This window comes from Pongo abelii, chromosome 14, assembly GCF_028885655.2.
Source record: "Pongo abelii isolate AG06213 chromosome 14, NHGRI_mPonAbe1-v2.0_pri, whole genome shotgun sequence".
Lineage (NCBI taxonomy): Eukaryota > Metazoa > Chordata > Mammalia > Primates > Hominidae > Pongo > Pongo abelii.
Window position 1 is genome coordinate 81,231,539 of NC_071999.2, and position 24,945 is coordinate 81,256,483.

At 40.4% G+C, this 24,945-nt stretch overlaps 1 protein-coding gene across 2 annotated transcripts; it reads right to left on the reverse strand.

The window, feature by feature from the left end:
• Positions 1-5,486: 5,486 nt before the first annotated feature.
• On the reverse strand, positions 5,487-17,046 carry COMMD6 (COMM domain containing 6). 2 transcript variants are annotated; one of them, XM_063714947.1, is made up of 5 exons: positions 16,917-17,046; positions 16,817-16,828; positions 9,134-9,286; positions 7,752-7,878; positions 5,487-5,690 (listed from the first exon to the last, which is right to left on the reverse strand). In XM_063714947.1, the coding sequence occupies exons 1-4, from the start codon at positions 16,956-16,958 to the stop codon at positions 7,768-7,770; spliced, it is 318 nt and encodes a 105-aa protein (XP_063571017.1). In that variant the 5' UTR covers positions 16,959-17,046; the 3' UTR covers positions 5,487-5,690; positions 7,752-7,767. The 2 variants fall into 2 exon arrangements, with proteins under 2 accessions (XP_063571017.1, XP_009246970.3); XM_009248695.4 differs by lacking the exon at positions 7,752-7,878 and having other exon boundaries at positions 16,917-17,030.
• Positions 17,047-24,945: the final 7,899 nt, after the last annotated feature.

Genomic DNA, 24,945 nt, shown 5'->3' on the forward strand with positions numbered 1-24,945 from the left:
GGCAGCCTCTCCCATCACAGGCCTAGAGACCTAGGAGGGAAAAATGGTTTCCCGGGCCAGGCCCAGAGCCCAGTAGTGTGTGGCCTTAAAACACTGCTTTTTGCATTCCAGTCTTCAGCTCCAGCTGTGGCTTGAAGGGGCCCAGGTACAGTTCAGGCCACTGCTTCAGAAGGTGCAAGCTATAGGCCTAGGCAGCTTCCATGTCATGTTAAGCCTGTGGGTGCACAGAGTATGAGAGCTGAGGCTTGGGAGCCTCCGCTTAGATTTCAGAGAATGTATGGAATAGCCTCGATGTACAGGCAGAAGTCTGCTGCAGGGGCAAGAGCCCTCATGGAGAACCTCCACTAGGGTAGTGTGGAGGGGAAATGTGGGGCTGGAGCTACCACACAGAATTCTCACTGGGGCACTGCCTAGTGGAGTGAGATGAAGGCCACCATCCTCCAGACCCCAGAATGGTAGATCCACCAGGAGCTTGCACCCTGCACCTGGAAAAGATGCAGACACTAATGTCAAGCCATGAGAGCAGCCACAGGGGCTAAACCCTGCAAAGTCACAGGGTGGAGCTGCCCAAGAATTTGGGAGCCCACCTCTTGCATCAGTGTGCCCTAGATGTGAGACAAAGAGTCAAAAGAGATTATTTTAGGGCTCTAAGATTTAATGACTGCCCTGATGGGTTTTGGACTTGCATGGGGCCTGTAGCCTCTTTCTTTTGGCCAATTTTTCCATTTGGGAATAGGAATGTTTATCCAATGCCCATACCTCCATTGATCTTGGAAGTAACCAACTTGTTTTTGATTTTACAGGCTGATGGGGAAAGGGACTATCCTTGTCTCAGATGAGACATTGGACTCTGTACTTTTGAGTTAATGCTGGAATGAGTTATTAAGATTTTGAGGAACTACCAGGAAGACATGATTGTGTTTTGGCATATAAGAAGGACATGAGATTTGAGAGGGATTGTAGCAGAATGATATGGTTTGGATCTGTATCCCCACACAACTCTCATGTTGAATTGTAATCCCCAGTGTTGGAGATGGGGCCTGGTGGGAGGTGACTGGATCAAGGGGGCAGATTTCCCTTCTTGGTGCTGTTCTCATGATGGTGAGTTTTCATGAAATCTGGCTGTTTAAAAGTGTGTGGCACCTTCTGCCACCTCTCTCTCCTTCCTCTTGGCCATATGAAGTGCTCACTTCCTCTTTGCCTGTCACCATAATTGTAAGTTTTTGGAGGCCTCCCCAGAAGCCAAGGAGAAGCTGCTATGCTTCCTACATAGCCCACAGAACTGTGAGCCACTTTAACCTCTTTTCTTCATAAATTACCCAGTCTCGGGTATTTCTTTATAGCAGCGTGAGAATCAACTAATACAACATTAAATGATGAATACTTTATATATATATAGGTGTCTTTCAAATGTAAGATCTTTTTTTTCCTTAGGGCATGACCAGTAAGTCTAATATGTGCTGTGACTGGCCAACACTAGGTCTACTTTAAGGGCACTATATTGAATGCTTCAACAGGCTTGACGATGCAAAGGGAAATAGAGCATAGATGTTGTGGCTAAGTAATAATTTCTTTGTATGATGAGAATTGGGCGACCATATGTCCTGGTTTACTCAGGGCAGTCCTAATTTGTATCTGTATTGTAGCATATTAATGATGTCCACTTTTATTTTCAAAAATGTCCTAGTAAGAGTGGGTCCTCTCCCCATCCATCCTACCCAGCTCAAAACAGTATGAAAGACAGCAAGCCCAAAATTTCTGGGCTCCTCAAACTTAGATCTGCCTCCTCATGAGTTAGTAAAACTATCAACCTTCTGGCCTACCTTACCAAGTAGATATATCCACTTTCTTGCATTTTTGATCTTATACATACAAACAGGGCATATACAAAATATTGTCCTGTTTGTTAGGTGATTCCATCGTAAACTAAAGTGGGAGCATTTACTGAGTCCAGGACATCATTCTTACCAATCCTCAAACAAGGGGTTGGCTTTGTGGTCTAATGTATCTTGGCAGCAGAACTTCTTTACTTTTTTTTTTTTTTTCCTAGAGACAGGGTCTTGTCCTGTCACCCAGGCTGGACAATCACAGCTCACTGTAACCTCAAATGCTTAGCGATCCTCCTACCTCAGCCTCCCAAAGAATTGAGATTACAGGCATGAGCTACTGCACCTGGGTGACTTCTACGTTTTAATGCTCTCAAAATATAAAATATAGAGCAAACCTAGCATCCATATCTTGGTTTCTAAAACCATAGTTCAATTAAAATAACCAGAGCTCCTGAAAGTAATGGGATTCTAGGACTGTGGCAGGAAATATACAAGATGAAGTGTCTTGTAGTGTCAGAAAGTAAGAAAGTGTTCTCACACACATTGATAAAAGTGTGTCTGTCAAAGAGGCGCAGGAGCCAACCCAAAGAGCTACCAATGGAAAAGGTGGAATAATTTGAGCAACAAAAAAATTCAGTTATAATCCCAAGTATAAAATAAATATCCATGGGTACATACTGATATAAATGATTGAATAAATTAATAAATGGGGGAGAAGAGACAAACCTTGCTCACAGAAGAATTTCAAATAAAACATGTAGGTGCTCCACTGTAAAAGATAGGGGTATAACTTCCCACTCCTTCAGTATGGGCAGCAGATAGTGACTTCCTTTCAAAGAGTAAAGTATGGAAAGAAGGGGGGAAAAGAGTAACTTGACTTGACAAACACTACTTCAGTCAATTATCAAGGTCAACATAAACCACTATAAATCACTTTGCTCTATGTACTGTTGGTATGACATGTAGAAAATGACACTTTACCTCTGTGATCTTCCTCCCAAAAACCCACAATTCAATTCCAGAAACACATCAGACAATACCCAATTGAGGAGCACCCTAAATTATACCTGACTAGTACTCCTCAAAACTCTCAAGGTCATCAAAAACAAGGAAAGTCTGAGAAACTGTCATAACCAAGATGAGCTTAAGGAGACATGACTAAATGTAATGAGGTATCCTGGATGGGATCCTAGATCAGAAAAAGGACATTAGGCAAAAACTAAAGAAACCTAATATATCAATATTGGCTTGTTAATTATAACAAACATACCATACTAATATGTTAATAAGGGAAACTGAACATGGAGAATATGGGAGCTCTACTATTTCCACAATTTTTCTATAAATTTAAAGCTTTTATGAAGTTTTAAAAAACATAAGGTACAAAAGATATTTAAAAATTTGTTTGGAAAGGCCTGGCACAGTGGCTTACGCCTGTAATCCCAGCACTCTGGGAGGCCAAGGTGGGTGGATCACCTGAGGTTAGGAGTTTGAGATCAGCCTGGCCAATATGGTGAAACCCCGTCTCTACTAAAAATACAAAAATTAGCCGAATGCGGTGGCGCACACTGTAATCCAGCTACTTGGGAGGCTGAGGCTGGAGAATAGTTTGAACCCGGGAGGCAGAGGTTGCAGTGAGCCGAGATCGCGTCACTGCACTCCAGACTGGGAGACAGCGCAAGACTCCGTCTCAAAAAAAAAAATTGTTTGAAAAGACAATTCTGCTTAAGTACTTTGTGAGTTTTGCCTTCTTTCTATATAAATCTGATGCTTATTATCAACATGTCTTGGTAGTGGAATACATGAAAATACTTGGGTTTTGCTTGATGAATTCAGGGTGGGGGCAATCTATTTCCTTTTGAAAACTAAAAGCGTATTAATACAGTTTCCAATTTGAGAATGAGTTGTTTTCTAAAAGTTTACATTTAAGTCAACAGTTTGAAACTTGAAACACCCTTTTCCACAGAAATGTTATTAACAATGGTTAATTCCCAGGCCAACCCAGTAAAGCTGATTAAGTGTTTAATAAAGCAAAACTAGACGTTTGTAATAAAAATAGTGTAAAACTACAGTATGAAAAAAACTTGCTTTTTATTTTTTTTGGCGGGGGGACAGTGTCACTCTATCACCCAGGCTGGAGTGCGATGATGCGATCTTGGCTTACTGTGACCTCTGCCTCCCGGGTTCAAACAATTCTCTTGCCTCAGTCTCCCGAGTAGCTGGGATTATAGGTATGTGGCATCACACCCGGCTAATTTTTGTATTTTTTTGTAAAGATGGGGTTTTGCCATGTTGGCCAGGCTGGTCTTGAATTCCTGGCCTCAAGTGATCTGCCCACCTCAGCCTCCCAAAATGCTGAGATTACAGAAGGCAGCCACCGTGCAAGGTTAAAACTTGCTTTTTAAATTCAAAAGACAAACTTATCATGCAATTTAAATTTATTTCAAATCTGCTACCCACAGTGTTTGAGCCAGGGCCCAACTTTGGGTCTTTTTGCATATTGCCTTAAACCTAGAAATGCTACCCTGCAAATAGGGAAGGGGAAAGAGGAAGATGTTAATCTGAAACAAGTGGGAGACAGAGGAACCTCATGCACAGTTACAGAAGGCAGGTTTGCTGTTTTAACCCAGATAGAGGAGTTTCTACTCTTACTTCTAGGAACACAACGACACTGGTACCCCACACAATTGAGGGAGGGACAGAGAAGGGATTTTTGGTTTCTCTTAATTCTAGAACCATTAATGCACTGGCATCCAGAGGGTGGGTAATAGAAATGTCTGTGGGTAGTTGGTATGCACAAATGGCCCAACAGCTAACTCATCAAGCTGGTGGGAACCTGAGCACACAGGTAGGCTGCGGCAGGCAGCAGTCCTGGGCTCCTCACAGCAGTGTGCTACCTAGCAGGAAACAAAAAAGAAAGTGGACTCACACAGACCTGCAGAAATGCAGACAGGGTGTGAAGAGGGTTTAAATTTCCAATATGGCAGACCAGAATGTCTTGATCTATTTCTAGGACATCTATTCTATTCCGGTGGTCTATTTGCTTACTTCTAAACAAATGCCATACAATGTGGTGGCTTTATAGTATAAAAGAGTTTAACAACAGGTTTATATATTTAAATTCAACAGAGATCATCTAATGCAATAACTTGTGCTAACAGGTTAACTCCGTCGTACAGAACTCAGACTAAAACTCGTCTTTCCAACTCTGTGTATGTATTTGAACTTTCTACAACCATTAGTAACAGAAATAATTGAATGCTAGACTAATACTGTGTAAAGGAGCAATGGTCAATCTTAATCTGATTACAAATGTTTAAAAAAAGAAGCCTCAATCTTCTGATTGCCGTTATAGTAAGTGATGTCTATACAGTTGAATTTGTAAAGTCATCCTAATCAAATACTACTTTTCTAATTTATATATATTTTTATATACATGACTCCAAATAAGATTGTTTATAAAATGGGTGCCATCCAGTACAAGTTTTTAAACTACTGTTGTAACACATAAATTTGTGCTGCCTCCAATAGCAATGATTCAACTGTTAGTCTGATTATATCATTCACATTATCACCAAGTACATCCTTTAAAGTGTCTAATTCAGTCACTTTTATAAAGCACATTCACAAAGTTGTGCATTGATCACCACTACCCAATTCCTGTTTGTCTGATTTTTATTATTTAAAAAAATGGAAAAACAAAAGTGCATTTTTCATTCAATAAATGTTCCATCCTTATTTGGTTTTGTTGCAGAAAGTGAAGTCCCTGACTTTAGAATGACAGCAATTTATCAACCAAAGAATCCGTCTTCACACCGTTTCAATAACTGCAGCAATTTCCTTGAACTGTCTGTAGAAATTCTGGAGAGAAAGGGGGAAAATAATATTAATTTTGCTTTTAGAAGATATTTAAGTAGTTACTTTAATTATATCTGACTACCAGAGACTATATAACATATTAAGTTTGCATTTTAGTGTTACATTCTCAATTACTGAAGGTTGCTGTAAGAAATAAACAGGTACAATTTGGTACTGCAAGCAAAAATACTACTGTGGGGTTGGATAATTATCTCATGACTAAACTTTTCAAAAAGCACATGAGAAGTCATTTTAAGATCACACCAGATTTATTGAATACTCAGCACTGTCCTAGACACTGAAAATAAAAACAAAAATAACAAGTTGGTTCCAGGCCTCAAAACACTTTCAATCTAGTAAAGGACTGCATTTCAGTGTGGTAAGGGCTGTCTCATTTAAGATTATGGGTTCAATTACTAGAAGAGAGATCCAACATTAACAATGGTTTATATGGTAGAAGTTTATTTCTCTGTCATTTAAAAATTAAGCTGGTATAATGGTTCTCCTATAGAAGTCATCTTCTTTTAAATCTCAGGTAAGAAAGGAATCAAGCAAATTGTTCTGTCTTCTCCCGTACCTACCAGGAAGCTAGGAGACAAATTTGAAACCTAACCTTGGCAATCAGGATACCTTCTAATGATTTACACATCTGCATTTTCCTTCTTATTTGGTCTTAATTTTCTATTTTGCTACTTAAGAGGATTTGTATTGTTTTAATTTATATGCAAATTTGTCAGAGAATGAAGCAAAGTGTAACTATTTCTTTAAAAATATGTACTGATGTTCAAAATTTTAGTTATCAAAAAGATATAAATTAAAAGCTCAAAGAATGTTCCTTAGCTCTCAGTCATGTAATGTGATTAACAGGCTATCTTGTGGTTAGTTTTAAGCCATGTAAAAACTCTCTTTAAAAGAGTTGCCTCTAATGAAAATGTTTTTGTGTATATTTATATTTAATGTTTATAATGTATGTATATATTATATGTATATACTATGTATGTGTATACATACACACACAATGGAATATCACACAGCCATAAAAAAAGAAGGAAATCCTGCCATTTGCAACAACATGGATGAACCTGGAGGACATTGTGCAAAGTGAAATAAGCCAGACACAGAAAGGCTAATACTGTGTGATCTCACTTATATGTGGAATCTAAAAAAGTCAAACTCACAGAAGCAGAAAGGAGACTGGAGGTTGCCAGGAGCTGAGGCTGGGGTCAATGGGGAAATGTCAGTAAAAAGGTACAAACTTTTGGTTATAAAATGAGTAAGTCTGAGATCTAATGTACGATATGGTGACTACAGTTAATAATATTGTTATTGTTTACTTGAAATTTGCTAAAAAACATTTTACATGCCCTCAACACACACACACACTCTCTCTCTCTCTCTCTCCAAAAAAAGAAAAGGTAACTATATGTGGGGGTGGATGTGTTAATTAGAGTGACTGTGGTAATCTTTACACAATGTATATCTTTAGCATATCATCACATTGTGAAACCTTCAAAATACACAATTTTGTCAACTGTACCTCAATAAAGCTGGGGAAAAAGAGTTAATCCAGTTGTGATTTTTTTTTCCTATAGGAAAAAATTTCTAGAGGTGGAATTAGGACAGCACAAATGCTGCACAGAATAATAACAATTAGGCCAGCACTGTGAATTACAAAAAGACCAAAACGTGTATTCTCTTTCAAAATTGACCGAGTCCTCATATTTAGTTGAATGTTATTCCCGTATCACAATATACATTTATTTCCTTTTCACTAAGTCTCAGTTCCAAGACACTAATCAATATTAATAATGTTAAATTTGTGAACATTATTTTTGTTTCAAAGCAGGGATATCTATTTTAAATAAAGAAATCAGGCTGAGCATGGTGGCTCACACCTGTAATTCCAGCACTTTGGGAGGCTGAAGTGGACAGATCAACTGAGGTCAGGAGTTTCAGAAGTGGATGGATCAGCTGAGGTCAGGAGTTTCAGACCAGCCTGGCCAACATGGTGAAACCTCATCTCTACTAAAAACACAAAAATTAGCCGGGCGTGGTGCTGCATGCCTGTAATCCCAGCTACTCAGGAAGCTGAGGCAGGAGAATCGCTTGAACCCAGGAGGCGGAGGTTGCAGTGAGCCGAGATCATGCCATTGCACTCCAATTGCATCCAGCCTGGCCAACAAGAGTGAAACTGTGTCCCAAAAAAAAAAAGAAAAAAAAAGAAATGAAAGGGAAACAAATTATTTAAACTGTAGTTTATAAAAGCAGAAATCAAAAGTATCATAAAGTGGTATATGAAAGGGTTTCTTTAAAAGGAAGCCTAGGAACAATATAATTTTAGTTAGTTTTACAAAGAATCACTTTTTATTTCCATTTCATTCACGATGGTTGCTTTCTCTGACTTTTAGAGTACTAACTGCTGTTTAAGTACTAAGTGTAAGTACTAACTTAGTACTAGTGTAAGTGCTAAGAATAGATTCCTACCTATTCATACGAAAAGGAACAAACCAAACAAACAAAAACAAAACTGGAGAGGACAGTTAAATTAATGACAAAACATCTCCAGTATGTACATTTAGAAGAAAACCTGGCCGGGCCCGGTGGCTCACGCCTGTAATCCCGGCACTTTGGGAGTCCAAGGTGGGCGGATCACGAGGTCAGGAGATTGAGACCATCCTGGCTAACATGGTGAAACCCCATCTCTACTAAAAATACAAAAAAATTAGCCGGGCATGGTGGCAGGCGCCTGTAGTCCCAGCTACTTGGGAGGCTGAGGCAGGAGAATGGCATGAACCCGGGAGGCAGAGCTTGCAGTGAGCCGAGATCGTGCCACTGCACCCCAGCCTGGGCGACAGAGCGAGACTCTGTCTCAAAAAAAAAAAAAAAAAAAAAGAAAACCTGACTTATTCTCCCCTCCCCACCTTTTATTCCTCCTGGGTTACAGAAAAGAGGTAGAATGATAATATGGTAACATCACTCTAAACTACTGAGTTACTTAAGTCCCTAGCTGATAAAGCCAGCCAAGTACACTTACTCTGACCTGTCTTTTGTAAACATTATTAGTCAGAAAATTCAGGGTCAACACTATTCAAAGATTCATTTAGCTTAACATTCTTGAATATTAAGCCCAAAGGAATAAAACATTTGAATGCAAAGTAAATATCCTGCCACTGAAGATAAAACTTTCCTAAATATACTCAGAGAGGAGTACTGTTCAAGCGATCAAATGGCGCAGTACACAAATTCAGCACATTATATTGAAAATAATTTATCCAATTCCCAAAGAAGACAAATTCATGTCTCTTGCATATACTACTAGTAAATGTAGAGCATATCAATCTACAAATAAAAACCATTAAAGTTTTCCCATAGAAAGATTTTATACATCTTTTTATGCGACGATTACAGAAAAGCTGAGCTAAAACTGGATGAGTTAAATCACAAACCTGAAACTGTGGAATCGTCATTTCAAAGCACTTGGTCTTTACTTGGCCTGAATGATCTGCCACTTTTAGCATCACTGCAACATAAGGATACTTAAGAGATCTGCAAGTGTCTGAGCTCACAGCCATACCCAGTTTCCACTGAAAATCTACAAGCTTTAATAAGACAGGACAAAATAATTCATTAGTAGTAACATTACCTGGAATGCAGATATTTATTCAATTTTACTGCAGTTACACTCAACTTTTAGTTTCAACGCTGGTCATATTTAAATAAAGTATCTTCATTTTAATATTGCTAGAGGAACGATAATCAAATGAAAAAATGGAGAGGTAATAAGGGATATAAACACAGTTAGAAAACACCATCATAGTTAAAAACGGAAAAAAGCAAAAAGTGAAAAAAAAATTTCCCCTCCAATGTATAATGGAAGTGGAAGGAAGATGTGGCAGTATTGGTTTCCTTTAACAGGCTTGGAGTATCTTTTAGTTCACTTTGCTGTTCCATGCTCAAGCCTTACATTAGCATGTATAGTGATAAGGTGGTTTTGGATTTCATCATTGTTCATGACAGATACACACCCTGGGTGATGTGCTATGCAGTTTACATGTATTACATACCTCACTGAATCAACATAACATTATAGGTTATAGTTTCCACTTTGCAGATGACAAAAGCCAACTTCAGAGAGCTTAGGTAATGTGTATACGGTCACACATTTCTGGAATCAGAACTGAAACCAAAGTCTGTTTGACTCCAAAGATTACATGCTTAGTGACTACTGGTTGTCTTAATACTTTTAATCTAATTCCTGTCAATGATTGTTAAATGATGCCATAGCATAAAACATGCAGCTGTTAATGCTGCCTCAAAAACACGACTCTAAAACATAAAACACAGGGGTAAATACTGTCTTGTTTCCAAAGCTTAGCCTGGTACATAGCAGCCACTCAAAAAGTACTTGCTCACTGACTGATACCTTTTTCTAGAAAACTAATGCTCACTGGGCAAAAAACTTTACTTGTTAATACATTTCTTCTTGCAGAAGTTAGGATTTTTGTAAATCCCACCATGTATCCTACCACATATCCATCATGAACACTGATGAAATCCAAACCACCTTATCACTATTTACACTAATGTAATATTTGAGCTTGAAGACTATGGTGAGGAAAAGAAATGGAATGGTTCCCATGTGTGCCTCAATCAACCATAAAAGTTATATAACCCATCTTCTAATCTAGGACTTTTGGGGTATGGAATAGGGGAAGGCATTTGTAAATCTCCCATTTTTATAAAAGGGGGACCAAAAATTCCTCCTATCTCAGACTTGCTTTGCATCAATCTCTTACAGCATTAAGTCCAAGCTGGTGCTGACAAAAGGTTAACATTTTTTATAAGTAAAAAGATTGAATAAATTCATTTTAAAGAAAAGTTCTCCATATAAAAATAGAGAAAGGCAAATCACAAAATAACTACAAATTTCTAATAAACATATGAAAATGTGCTCACCTTAAGAAACAAGGAATTAAAAGCCACAATTAGATACCACTACACAGCTACCAAAATGGCAAAAATTTAAGTCTGAAAATTCCAAGTATTGGCAAGGAAGGATGTGAGGCAATGGGAAGTGTCACATGCTGTTGGTGAAAGTGTAAACTGGGCCAATCTATCAACGAACTGACTTTAGCTAGTAAAACTGAAGCTCTGCATACTGTGATCCAAATTCTACTAGGGATAGAACTTAGAAAAACTTTTTGAATATGTACACAGGATACATATATGAAAATGTCCCTAGCAGCTTTATTCATAATAGCCCTAAACTGAAAACCCAAATGTTCAACAGAAATAAAATGGATAACTGAAATGCTATACAGCAACGAAAATGAACTTCAGTTACATGTAAAACCAAAAATGTTAAAACAAGTCCAAAACTTATGATTCGGTTCACTTCAACTTGAGAAACAGGTGGTAAAACTATAAAGAGAAGAATATGCCTATCCTTTTGGGGTGGAGAGAAGTGGGCATTGATTGAAGAGGAGCATCTGGTGGGCTTCTGGGGGACTGGTAACACTCAATTTATTGACTTTTGTTTGTGGTTACACGAGTGTTCGCTTTTAGATAATTCATTAACTGTCCATATTTTGTGCACTTTTTGCATATATAGTCCAGAGAGAGCAATATAAGTCAGTGACTACATTTCTGGTTGAAAGGAAGAGTTTATTGTAGCCTAGGGAGTTAAGGGAAAGCTTTACAGAAGGCTTTAAGCTCCATTTTGAAGAATAAACAGAACAGGAATTGAGAGGAAAACATGTTTTTTATTTATATATACCATAAATGCACACCTAGCAAAGAATAAATGCTTAATAAATATTGGGTGGAACCAATTACAGATGAAAAAGAGTCAAAATTTGGTTTAGGGATAGAATATTTTATCTGTCTTGCCAGGCGCAGTGGCTCACACCTGTAATCCCAGCACTTTGGGAGGCCGAGGTGGGCAGATCACGAGGTCAGGAGATGGAGACCATCCTGGCTAACACAGTGAAACCCCATCTCTACTAAAAATACAAAAAAATTAGCCGGGCGTGGTGGCACGCGCCTGTAGTCCCAGCTACTCGGGAGGCTGAGGTAGGAGAATGGCGTGAACCCTGGAGGCAGAGCTTGCAGTGAGCTGAGATCACGCCACTGCACTCCAGCCTGGGTGACAGAGCAAGGCTCTGTCTCCAAAAAAAAAAAAAAAAATTATCTGTCTTAAAGTAGATGGCTCTTGTAAGAAAATATGAAAAATAAAGTTGACAAGTGACCAAAAAGCCAGTAATTCCTTGCAAATTGAGCTTTCAGAGGTTTTCATTGTACTTTTATATCCTTTACCTTACTGTGGAGAACTTACCACATTAAGTCACTTAAACTTTCCCTGTAGGCATTGGGGACTCACTGAAAGTTTTTCTTTTTTTTTTTTTTTTTTGAGACAGAGTCTCGCTCTGTCGCCCAGGCTGGAGTGCAGTGGCACGATCTCGGCTCACTGCAAGCTCTGCCTCCCGGGTTCACGCCATTCTCCTACCTCAGCCTCCGGAGTAGCTGGGACTACAGGCGCCTGCCACCATGACCGGCTAATTTTTTTGTATCTTTAGTAGAGACGCGGTTTCACCATGTTAGCCAGGATGGTCTCGATCTCCTGACCTTGTGATCCGCCCGCCTTGGCCTCCCAAAGTGCTGGATTACAGGCGGGAGCCACCGCGCCCGGCCAAAAGCTTTTCAATAGAGAGAATGATATCAAAATATTGATTAATGGATATTCAGGCTGGGCACAGTGGCTCACATCTGTAATCCCAGCACTTTGGAAGGCCAAGGCAGGTGGATCACTTGAGTGCAGGGGTTCCAGACCAGCCTGGGCAACAGCCCTGTCTCTACAAAAAATACAAAAGTACAAAAAGTAGCCAGATGTGGTAGGGCACGCCTATAAGTCCCAGCTACTTGGAAGGATGAAGTGGGAGGATCACCTGAGCCCAGGAGGTCAAGGCTGCAGTGAGCTATGAGCATGCCACTGCATTCCAGCCTGGGTAACAGAGCGAGTCTCCAAATCTATTAAAAAAAAAAAAAAAAAAAGAGAGAGAAAGAGATTCATCTGGTGGCAGCAGAACACAATAATCCAAGTCTGAAGTTATATAAGTGCCTGAACTAAGTTGGTGACAAGCAGGACTAAACTGATCATATGAAGGATGCATTGCTAGGTCTTGATGATTGCCTACAAGATACAACTATAGTTGTTTATAGAAAATTATAAAAAATTGAGCTTGGATAACTGGGAGAATGCTGAGGTATCCAGTCCAAAAGTATCATTAAGAGATGATACTAGGGTTATCTCTATAGGAATGTTCAGAAAGTGGCTAAAAATCCAAGAACAGAATTCAGGAGAGTTCATGAGTAGAGAGAGTTTTAATTCCAGTTCAATAGTGATATCCAAAAATTGAACCAGGAATTCATTTTCCCTTTTTTTTTTTTCCAGACAGGATCTCAGTCTGTTGCTCAGGCTGGAGTGCAGTGGCATGAACATGACTCACTGCAGCCTAGACCTCCTGGGCTCAAGCAATTCTTCTACCTGGGCTTCCCTCCCCTAAATGTTTGAGTAAGAAATAAGTAAGCAATTTCTTATTCTTAACAGTATTTAGCCTGTACAACTCCTTGATGGAAGAAGTTCCACTTTTACCATCAACATTAAAGTGGCAGAGTTAAAGGGTTGCCTATTTGTTTCTCAGAATCTGAAATAAAACTAGAAGATTTCAAGCAGAAAAGCAATGAAGGTGTGCAATGCTAAGTTCCACTCACTATTAAAACAGTGAAATTGTCAGGTGAGGAAACAGGGAGAGCTGTCATCAAGACACTGTGCAAAGTCGGTCTTCACAATTGAAAGAAAGCTAAGACTAGGTTTATAAGATGAGAATTTCCAAAATTCTAACCTCAACATTTAAATGCAAACGGAAAGCAAACCTTCTAATAATTGTGGTTTCGCCTTAAGTAGGAGTGAACTGCATAGATTTTAAAAATAAAAGAATATAAAAGAAAAAATCAGAACAGAGAGCACTTACCACTATGCAGAATGTTAAGAATGAAACAATGTACGGTAGCCCTAAAATCATTGTATGATGAAGTATTAAAAAAGGAAAACATACAAAGAAACAAAAAGCTAGTAGTAAAAAAGGAAATATAAAAACATCCAGAAGTAAAATGAATACAAAGAATAATCAGAAAGTAAATACATAAAAAGGTAAACAAACAAATTAGCTGTAGTCACACTAAAAATTGATGTGGAGGCTGAAGTTACTAGTAATATAAAAACATGACTATAAAAACTGTCTATAAAGATAAAACTGGTAATTCCCATGTGTTTTGAGTAAGAGAGGGAGGCCTCAATATTCAGTATATACTAAGCAATACTATATTCTAGGAATTAGGGATGTAAAAAATAGTTCCTGACCTTCAGAATTCTAGTGGGGAAGGCAGACAATAAACAAAAATATAATGAAATGGTAGTATTATAGCATGACGAAATGCAGGGTAAGGTGACAGGGTGACAAGAAAGGCTATTTAGATAGAACCTGGGAAGACCTCTTTCACGCGGCTTTTGAACAGAAAGAGACTTGAATAAAATGAAGAAAAAGCCACGGGATCTGGAGAAAAGAGCATTCTGGACTGAGGGAGAAGCATGCTTGGTGTGTTCAGGGAACAATGAGGCCCAGGTGGCTGGAGGGGCATGAGCTAGAAGAGTGGTAAGAGATGAGGAATCAGTCTTCGAAGGGCCCCGTAGGCCACAGTAAATACCTATGACTTTTTTCCAGTGTGACAAGAATCTCTTAAAAAGCTCTGAGTAGCAGAGGTACCTGGTCTAACTTACATTGCAAAAGGCTCATCCAGACTGCCAGATGAGGCACAAAGTTTAAGGAAGTTGGGAGACCCTGTTACAAGGCTACTGTGGTATTCCAGGCAACAGAACGGTGGCTTGGACCCAGGTGGCAGCAAGAGGAGGTGAATTTAGAGTGAGAGAAAACAATCTGCTGATCTGATTGTATGTCAGGTGTGAGGGAGAATTGGGAGCCTCCAGTAATTTGTCAATCTCAGTTAAGGCACTGGTTTCTGTGGAGCTTCTGCTCTAAGTTGTGGTTCTCTGTATTCGCAATGTCTCACCAATTTGGGGGACAGCAATTTGCACTGTGACCTCACTTCTCTGACAGATCCAAGAGGAGTTGTTGATTTTTCAGTTTGTTCAGTTATTCCTTGTTGCTAGGACAGGGTGATGACTTCCAAGCTCCTCATGTGCTGGATCACAAAGTAAAAGTCTACCGCTTTTTGTAATTTTCTTCATAAAACTTTTAAATATCTTTTGTTAGATTTCTTGCAAGGTACTCCGTAATTTTTTTTTTTTTTTTAAGAGATGGAGTCTCACTGTGTCACTCAGGCTGGACTGCTGTGGTGTAATCACAGCTCACTGCTGCCTCAAATTCTTGGGCTCAAGAGATCTTCTCTTCTCAGCCTCCTGAGTAGCTAGTACTACAGGTCTGTGCTTCCACACCTGATTAGTTTTTTTATTTTTATAGAGATAAGGTCTTGCTATGTTGCCCATGCTGGTCTTGCTATGTTGCCCATGCCCAAAGCCCTGAGCTTACAGTCATGAGCCACCACGGCTGGCCTATAATTTCTTCATGTTATAAATGACATCCTTAAAATTATATTTTCCAACTCTTTATGTCTGAACTAAAGAACGCTCAACAATGGAATCACCTTGCTCAACTCTCACATTAATTCTAATAATGTTTGTAAATGATCTTGGCTTTTCCTATGCAAACAATCATATAATCTGTGAATGACTGCTTAGAAGGATGTGCAGTAGGCTGAATAATGGCCCTCCCAAATATGTCCACATGCTAATCCTCAAAATCTATGAATATGTTACCTTAGGCAACAAAACAGTATTGGTAGATGTGACAAAATTAAGGACTTGGAGATGGGGAGATTTTCCTGGATTATCCAGATGGGCCTAATGTAATTGAAAGGGTACTTATAAGAGGGAGGAAAAAGGGTCAGAGTCAGAGAAGGCAATGTGACAATGGAAGCAGAGGCTGGAATGATGTGCTTTGAAGATAGAAGCAGAGGCCACAAGCTAAGGAGGAAACATTGTCCCCTACTTCCTCAGAAGGAACACAGCCCTGCAGACACCTTGATTTTAGCCCCGTAAGACTAGTTTAGGACTTCTGACCTCCAGAACTGTAAGATAATAAATTTGTGTTTAAGCCAAAAAGAGTTCAACTTTAAAAACCCCATAATTAGTATAATTCTGTTTCAGAATATCTTAAATACAAAACTTAACGTAAGAGAATGGATAAAATGACTTATGAAAGATCGACTCAAAATGCACTAAGTCATATAACTAAGTAAAGCCAGGTAGACGGTTGACAGCTCTCTGACTTCCCCTACTTCCCAGGAATCCTCGAAAGCAACATCAGTTAGAGAAAAATGACAGAGAGCAGTCAATGGACACCTCTTTCAGCCCCTGTATTCTAATTATTTCTTACCTCATCCCTTTCTTACATTTTATATGGACTTGGGTAACTCCTGGCCTAAAAATACTCTAGTTTTAGTACTCCTATTCTGAGAAGTGTGTTATAAATTATTTGCCTACAAATAGTTTATTAGCTACAACAGCACAGCAGCACTTGAAACAGAAATGGGGCTAAGATATAGTTTAAAAGTCAAATTCATATTCCTAGCATTATAAATGCATACTCTAAAAGGCTAAAATGCTATACTCCATCTTCAAAAATAACTTTTTTAGAGACTAAGAAAATGTTTGCGGTGCTATCTCTGCAAATTTTCATAACTTCTTCTATATCCATCACACTTTAAAATACCGTGTTCCTAGCTTCGAATAAATGTCGCTTAATCAAAGCCCAACAATCCTTGATCTGCATTCTTTGGGCTAGTGCAGGGTGGGGAAGAGGAGCTTTCATTACAATGGCAACGGCTACCGGTTCAGGTGCAAAGGAGAAGGAGCAATGCAGGAAGGAGGGCTGAAGGTCACCGGCTCGCGGACACAGGACTGGGGGAGACCTGGGGAAGGCTCAGGGTGGCACGGTCTCGCGGCCGTGGGAGGCGGGCTGGCGGAGGACAGGGCGGGACGGCCGCTCACTCACCTGGTTGGTGACCTGAAACGGAAGCAGAAACACAATTTAGAGAAACATCTTTCTTGCTCCAGAGCCTCGCTGCTCGCTGTCCTTCCAAGTTGGAACTCACCTCGGACTTAGCATCCAGCCGCGGCTCGCTGGACGCCTCCATGGGTAGCGTCTGGGACTTGGGCCCCGGACTCGTGAGAACGCCCCCCGACCAGCGCTTCCGCTTCCACGTCCTGCCCCTCGCGGCCTGGCGCATGGGGCGGACGTAGCGGGGGAAGCTGAAAAAAATCATCTTTATGTGACTCATATTTTTTCTTAATTAAACATATATTTTAAGGAGACATTGAGCTAGAAGAAAATTACTTTGTGGAAAAATGCCAAAGATTTGGGAGATACTTTGAGAAGAGAAGCGTTAATTAAATTTAGGATGCCGCTTCCCCCATCTAACAGTGACACGTGGGCTCTTCCAGTCTGGAGCTGGGCACGGCATCCCGCTGCGCCGCTCCTCAATCCCAACCAAATTCTGAAGGGGCTGGGCGACCACACGCTCGACCCATAGGAGTTTGTCCTGCAAGGGAAGCCTGTGGGAACCACAAGTTATAGGATGAGCTGCTTCGCTGGCCTAGCTGTGGGCAGGGGATGCTTTCCATTATCCCTGCTGTTCCTCTTGAATCCCAGCCCTAAGTCTGGCTGCGGAATACCTTCCCATCTTGTCTTCCCACTTCTTTCCTATTGCCCTCAAATCCATCCTACACAAAGTATCCACAGTGATGTGTTTTCCCCGCCAATTTTTTATTTTGAAAAATTTATTTTCTTCAGAAAAATTGCAAAAAATAATTCAATGAACACCTATATACCCTTCATCTAGATTCACCAACTGTTCGCATTGTACATATTTGCTTTATCTCGGCTTGTATTAAGGATGAAACTCACTCCTAAATGCTTGAGCATGTTGTCTCCTAAGAACTAGGGCATTCTTCTAAATAACCACAATTCAACTATCACATTCAGGAAATTTAATATTGATAAAATACTATTCTCTAATAAATAAGCCAAATTAAAATTTCCCCACTTGTTTCAACAATATTCTTTAAAGTTATTCCCTACCCCATCCACAACCAGAATCTAATCAAGGGCCGCCTTGAATTTGGTGATCATGTCTCTTTAGTCTCCTCTAATCTAGAACTGCAGCGGTAAAGGGTCAGCAGGACTGTGTTCCTCAATGAAGGTTCCGGGGTGGTGGGGTTTGGGTGGGGGACAGGGGTGGGATCTGCTTTCAGGCTCATTCAGGTTGTTGGCAGAGCTCAGTTCTGTGCAGTTTCCTTGCTGGCTTTTAGATGGGGACTCCCAGCTCCTAGAGGCCGTCTGCATTCCTTCCTCCATCTTCAAAGCCAGGAAGGGCAGGTCAAGTCCTCCTCACACTTTAAATCTCTCTGATCTCCCTTTCTGTATGATCTCTCCTGTTCCTGTTCCTTCTTTTGCCACATCTCTCTGACTCTAGCCTGAAAAAATTCTCTGTTTCTAGGGGCCGAAATAATTATTAGATCAAATATAACCAAACAATTAAGAATAACTTTTTTTTTTTGAGACAGAGTCTCACTCTGTCACCCAGACTGGAGTGCAGTGGCACAATCTAAGCTCATTGCAACCTCTGCCTCTCAGGTTCAAACAATCCTGCCTCAGCCTTTTTGAGTAGCTGAGATTACAGACATGCATCACCATGCCTGGCTAATTTTCGTATTTGTAGTAGAGATGGGGTCTCTCCATGTTGGGCAGGTTGATCTGGAACTCCTGTCCTCATGTAATCCACCCACCTTGGGCCTTGGCCTCCCAAAGTGCTGGGATTACAGACGTGAGCCACCGTGCCTGGCCTCTTTCTATCTTAAGGTACATAAATTTTAATTATATTTGTAAAGTCCCTTCACATCAGTACCTAAATTAGTGTTTCAATGAGTAATCAGGATGGAAATCTTTGGAGGAGGGCATTTTTAGAATAATGCTTACCTTAAATACCCTCATAGGGTTGTTGGAGAATTACATTAGTTAATGCATGTTAAGCACCTAAAAATGTCCCTGGCATGTAGCACTCGGAAACTAGGACAAAAAAACAAAAAACAAACAAAAAAACCCCCCACTGACTCAAGGTTATTGGACGTGATTAAATGTACTAATTAGCTTGGGAGGATAGTCCCTGAATGAATCAGACGATTTCTTCTCTAAGGAAGTCAGATGAAAAGACAGAACACTGCTGTGCATCCGGCTGGTCAGTGCATTGGTTCTTTTTGCAAGGAAATCTTTTTTTTTTTTTTTTTGAGACAGAGTCTCACTCTGTTGCCCAGGCTGGAGTGCAGTGGCATGATCTCACCTCACTGCAACCTCCAACTCCCGGGTTCAAGCGCTCCTCCTGCCTCAGCCTCCCAAGTAGCTGGGATTACAGGCGCACGCCACCATGCCCAGCTATTGTTTTGTATTTTAGTAGAGATGGGGTTTCAACGTGTTGCCCAGGCTGGTCTCGAACTCCTGAGCTCAGGCAATCCGCCCGCCTCAGCCTCCCAAAGTGCTGGGATTACAGGCGTGAGTCACCACGCCCGGCCCCAGGAAATCTTTTTCTTGAGTTCTTGTTGTCATCATGGTGAGGGGGTGGTAAATACACACACACACACACACACACACACACACACAGACACACACCCCTTAACTTTGTAAAAATGCTTCAAAAAGGTGAAAAGATATGTATTTTAAAAGGTATTTTTTGTTATTTCTTTGTATTTTTCATGCATTTCTTTAAAAACCGTTTATTATTGTTCTAATTCAACATGAGTGCACTTCAAAAACCTATCGATCTGATTTGGGGAGAGTAAAATGTCATTAGAGTTTAGGGCAATCTCTGCCAATTGTTACTCCAGCAACACATGTGATAAACTGTTTATGTTTCAGACCTCCATCTTACAAGAGATCACTTACACAAACTTCGCAGTTGGAAAATACAGATGTTATGAATAGAGTCAAAAAATGCTAATATTAAAAATGCATGAGTATAATTTTGTTTTATTTTTACATAATGACATATAAGTAGAACATATGTCAGAAAATATTTTTGGAGCTCTTACAGTAAGCCTGGTGCTATCACATGCATAGGAAGAAATCCATAGAACTATGGCATAAACTCTGATCTCATGAGCATTATGGTGTAATGTAGAAAACGAAATTGATACTCATGAAGCAGGCAATGCTTCAATTTAAATATTTATTTTAAGACTTTTTTTGTGCCAAGAGATATGCAGTTGTCCCTCAGTGTACTTAGGAGACTGGTTCCAGGACCAATTAAGGCAGATGACAATGTACCAAAATCTGCATATACTCAAGTCCTGCAGTCTGTCCTGCTGAACTTGAGTATAGGAAAATTCTGTCCCCCTATTTGTGGGTTTAGCATCCTGGGACTATAGCAGCTTTGATCTGTGGTTGGTTTTAAAAAAACTCTCACCAGCACAGTTCAAACCCATGTTGTTCAAGGGTCAACTGAAATTCTAACTCAAGCTAGCGTAAGCAAAGTAGCAGAAATTATTGTCTCACAGAGGCAGCCTTTGAAATGTAGTGGTGGAGCCAGCTTCAGGGTCAACAGAATTGTGAGATGTGAATAGCAAAAGTGCCCCATCTCCACTTCTCAGTTGTGGTATGGCCTTCTGCTTGTCTGCTGGCTTCGGTCTCTTCAGCTTCTCCATATGTTGTTGGAGAGTAGTGTGTATATGTAGACATATGACCACCAACATCTCTGGGTTCACAGCCTTATGATTCATTATCCAAGGAGACAGAGGAAGCTGCCCGTCCATCTCAATTCTTAGAGAAGGACTCTAGTTGATCTGCTTGGACCGATACTGGGTCTGAAGTGATGTGTTACTGTTTTTGCCCATGCTGCCTGCTGTGTTCATAAGGGGTAAAGTTGTGTGATTGGTAGAGTCACTGGAAGTAAAAGGGGTGAAAAGCCATGCCCTATAGAAGATGGAGGTGAGAATGATGCAACAAAGCTTGGATGCAAATATACTAGGGAAACAAAATAAATGTGCACTCAACATATTTACTATACTGTATTACAATGCACTATCCTGTGTAGTCAATGGATATGGTATGCAGAATAATGGCCCCCCAAATATGTTACTTTCTAATCCCCAGAATTTATGAATATGTTATGGTGCATGTTTAAATAACAGACAGAGGCTCTCTAAAAGAAAATATTTATTTGCACATAGGGCATTGCAGCAGAAATACATATGCCATAGTAAACTATGCGCATATTCAAGGAGGTAAAGAAAGACAAAGGTTTTTAATGGAAAAATGAGGATGATTACATAATTGTTTTGTGATAATTTTCCTTGCCTACAAGTATTAATAACAAGGGTGATGCCAGTCATTAGCTGGACAGGCAGTTGCTGGGCAGATGACCTTGCAAAAGTATTTTTTGTGTAAGGGTGCAATGGCCTTTGTGCAAGGTTGTGGTATTGGCAGAGTCTTTTGTGATGGTTTTTGTTATCTGGCATTTATGCATGAAAGCTGTCTCACGGCCTTCCCCAGCTCTGTTTGTCAAGGTTTCTTTTTCTTTTTTTTCTTTTTCTTTCTTTCTTTTTTTGTTTTTTTGATACAGAGTTTCACTCTTGTTGCCCAGGCTGGAGTGCAATGGCGTGGTCTCAGCTTACTGCAACCTCTGCCTCCTGAGTTCAAGCGATTCTCCTGCCTTAGCCTCTCAAGTAGCTGGGATTACAGGCATGCGCCACCATGCCTGGCTAATTTTGTATTTTTAGTAGAGACAGGGTTTCACCATGTTGGTCAGTCTGGTCTCGAACTCCTGACCTCAGGTGATCCACCTACCTTAGCCTCCCAAAGTACTGGGATTACAGGCATGAGTGACTGCACCCAGCCCTTTTTTTTTCTTTTTAACACAAGTGACTCCATTATGATTCTTACAACTTTCACAATTACATAAAAAGGGGGAATTAAGGTTGCTAATTAGCTGACTTTAAAAGGAGGAGAGTTTCTTGGATTACTCAGATGAGTCCAGTGTATTCACAGGGTCCTTAAAGATGAAAGGTAGAGGCAGAGGAGTTAGAGTCAGAGAGAGAGAGAGAGAGAGTGTTAAGAGTGACAGATTCCATGTGCAGCCAGCCTTTGCTGGTTTTGAAGACAGATGGAGGCCAAGAGCCAAAGAAGGAAGGCTGCTTCTAGAAGCTAGAATGGGCACATTAGCAAAGACATGGAATCAACCTAGATGCCCATCAGTAGTGTACCTGGATAAAGAAAATGTACATATACACCATGGAATACTACACAGCCATAAAAGAGAACAAAATCATGTCCTTTGCAGTAACATGGATGGGGCTGAAGGCCATTATCCTAAGCAAATTAATGCAGAAACAGAAAAACAAATACATGTTCTCACTTATAAGTGGGAGCTAAACGCTGAGTATACATGAACATAAAGAAGGGAACACACACTGGGCCCTACTTGAGGGTAGAGAGTGGGAGGAAGGTGAGGATTGAAAAACGACCTATCTTGTGCTATGTTCATTACCTGGGTGTTGAAATAATCTGTATGCTGAGCCCCCTTGACACACAATTTACCCATGTAACAAACCTATACATGTATCCCCTTAATCTAATATAAGTTGGAAAGAAAAAAAACAGCTAGAATAGGAAAGAAAATGGATTCTCCCTTATATCTCCCAAATAGTTTCCAGAAGGAACACAGCCCTATCAACACTGTGATTTTAGCCCAGTGAGCCCCATTTCAGACTTCTGAACTTCAGACCATAAGATATAAATTTGTGTTGTTTTAAGCCACTAAATGTGTGGTAATTTGTTATAGCAGCAGTAGGAATTTGACAGAGTAGAGCATAACAATGAGTGCTGCGATCTTGACAGTCACCTAGGCCTGAATCTAAATCCCTCTTCTACCACTCAGCTGTGTGACATCATTCAAGTTGGCCTTTCTCGGCATCAGCTTTCTTAGCTGTAAAAATAGAGCTATCAATATTTGTCCCACAAGGTTTTTATTAAGGGATAAATGAGATCTTGTATGTAAAGCATATAACAAAGGTTCTGAACATAGTAAGTGCTGATAAATCCTAGATGCTATTGTCATCAGCACGATATTCAATACTCCAAAGAAGCCTATAGGTTATGTAGATCATACATTATCTCTATTTTAAAGGTGAGAAAACTGAAGTTCAGGAATGGTAAGCAACATCACCTAGCTAATAAGTAAAACTTAAAGCAGTCTGGTATTAATTTACAATTTGCAATCTAATTTCAGAGAGCTCTGGAGAGATTCCTGACTCCCAGTGTATCTGCTGAAATGCTCCTCAGCTACTTTCTGCTAATTGACTGTTTTATTTCTACTCCAGGTTATTCAAGAAGATGAGTAATTCTGTGTGTATTGTGGTGGTGGTGGGTGGGGCGGAGGTGGGGTAATCAACAAGCGGCATCAGTAAGATGCAGAACCGGGAATAAGCATGATCACTAATCCTGGAATCATGGAGGTTTTACAGTTTAAAGTGGGACTTAAAATTTTTAGCCTTTAGGCCAAATTTGGCCTACTCACATGATTGAAAAACAAAACAAAACAAAAAACAATCTATATCAGAAACTCCGAATGAGAATGCACTTAGAAAAGTTTTATGCCTTCCAGTTGTCATAGTCCTTACATCACTCATTTCTCCTATCTACTTCACACATTTGAAAACTTCAAGACATAGTTTTCAACCTTCGGCTTAAAGGTTGAAGAATCTAGTGTTAAAAAAAAGTGAGACCAACCAGGCATGGTGGCTCACGTGGTGTAATCCCAGCACTTTGGGAGGCTGAGGTGGGTGCATCACTTGAGGTCAGGAGTTCGAGACCAACCTGGCCAACATGGTGAAACCCTGTCTCTACTAAAAATACAAAAATTAGCTGGGTGTGGTGGCACATGCCTGTGATCCCAGCTAATCTGGAGGCTGACACAGAAGAATCGCTTGAACTCAGGAGGCAGAGGTTGCAGTGAGCAGAGATCGCACTACTGCACTCCTAGGCGACAGAATGAGACTTTGTCTCAGAAATAAAATAAAATACAAAAAATTTGGTGGTGCACGCCTGTTTGGGAGGCTGAGGCACTAGAATTGCTTGAACCTGGGAGGCGGATGTTGCCATGAGCCAAGATCGCTCCATTGCACTCCAGCCTGGGCGACCAAGTGAGACTCTGTCTCCAAACAAAAAAAAAAAACAAGACTTAAGTAGGTAAAGTGCCTGGTTTAGAGAAACACAGCTAGATAGTCATGATTTCTGATCAAGGGTGGAGAATGAGTTCATTCTGAGGACAAGGCCTAATTATGTAAGGCTTTGGTATGTTTTCAAGCACTGCCAAAAGGCCACGTTTAGCAATGATAGTTTGGCAATACAACATACACTCAAGGCAGATGACGGGTACAAACACATGCAGCAGGAAGGAAGCTGGACATACTGCTATTAAGATAAGTAATATAAGATGGTGAGTAGTCAAGGTGAAGTGCCATGAATGAGTTACAGGTATACGGAGACACTGACCCCCCCCCAACCCCATAGCCCTAGGGGCAGTTAGGTGGGGCCTGAACCTGAAAGATTCCCTGGGCTGGTTATAACTGTGATGACAAACTTAAGTCAGGTGTTGTACAAATAGCAAATTTCATCAATTCTTAGACATGTATTTTTTCACATTTACATCAGGAATTATAGTGACCATTACATCAGATGGTTTCTTTTTCTTTTTTTCTTTTTTTTTTTTTTGAGATGGAGTCTTGCTCTGTCACCCAGGCTGGAGTGCCGTGGCGCTATCTCTGCTCACTGCGAGCTCCGCCTCCTGGGTTCACGCCATTCTCCTGCCTCAGCCTCCCGAGTAATGGGACTACAGATGCCCACCACCACGCCTGGCTAATTTTCTGTATTTTTAGTAGAGACTGAGTTTCACCATGTTAGCCAGGATGGTCTCAATCTCCTGCCCGCATGATCTGCCCGCCTCGGCCTCCCCAAATGCTGGGATTACAGGCGTCAGCCACCGAGCCCAGCCTCAGATGGCTTCTTAAAGTGACAGTTAACCAGGGTAGCAGTCGTGACTCAGTTGTTTTTGCAGGTGCATGCATGAACTTCTT

Excerpts from the sequence above, each read along its gene's own strand:
- COMMD6 (XM_063714947.1), bottom strand. The coding sequence starts at position 16,958 with ATGGAGGCGTCCAGCGAGCCGCGGCTGGATGCTAAGTCCGAG. Across the intron at positions 7,879-9,133 it reads TGACGATTCCACAGTTTCAG|TTTCACTCTTGTTGGCCAGG; the intron begins GTTTGTGATTTA and ends TTTGGGACACAG.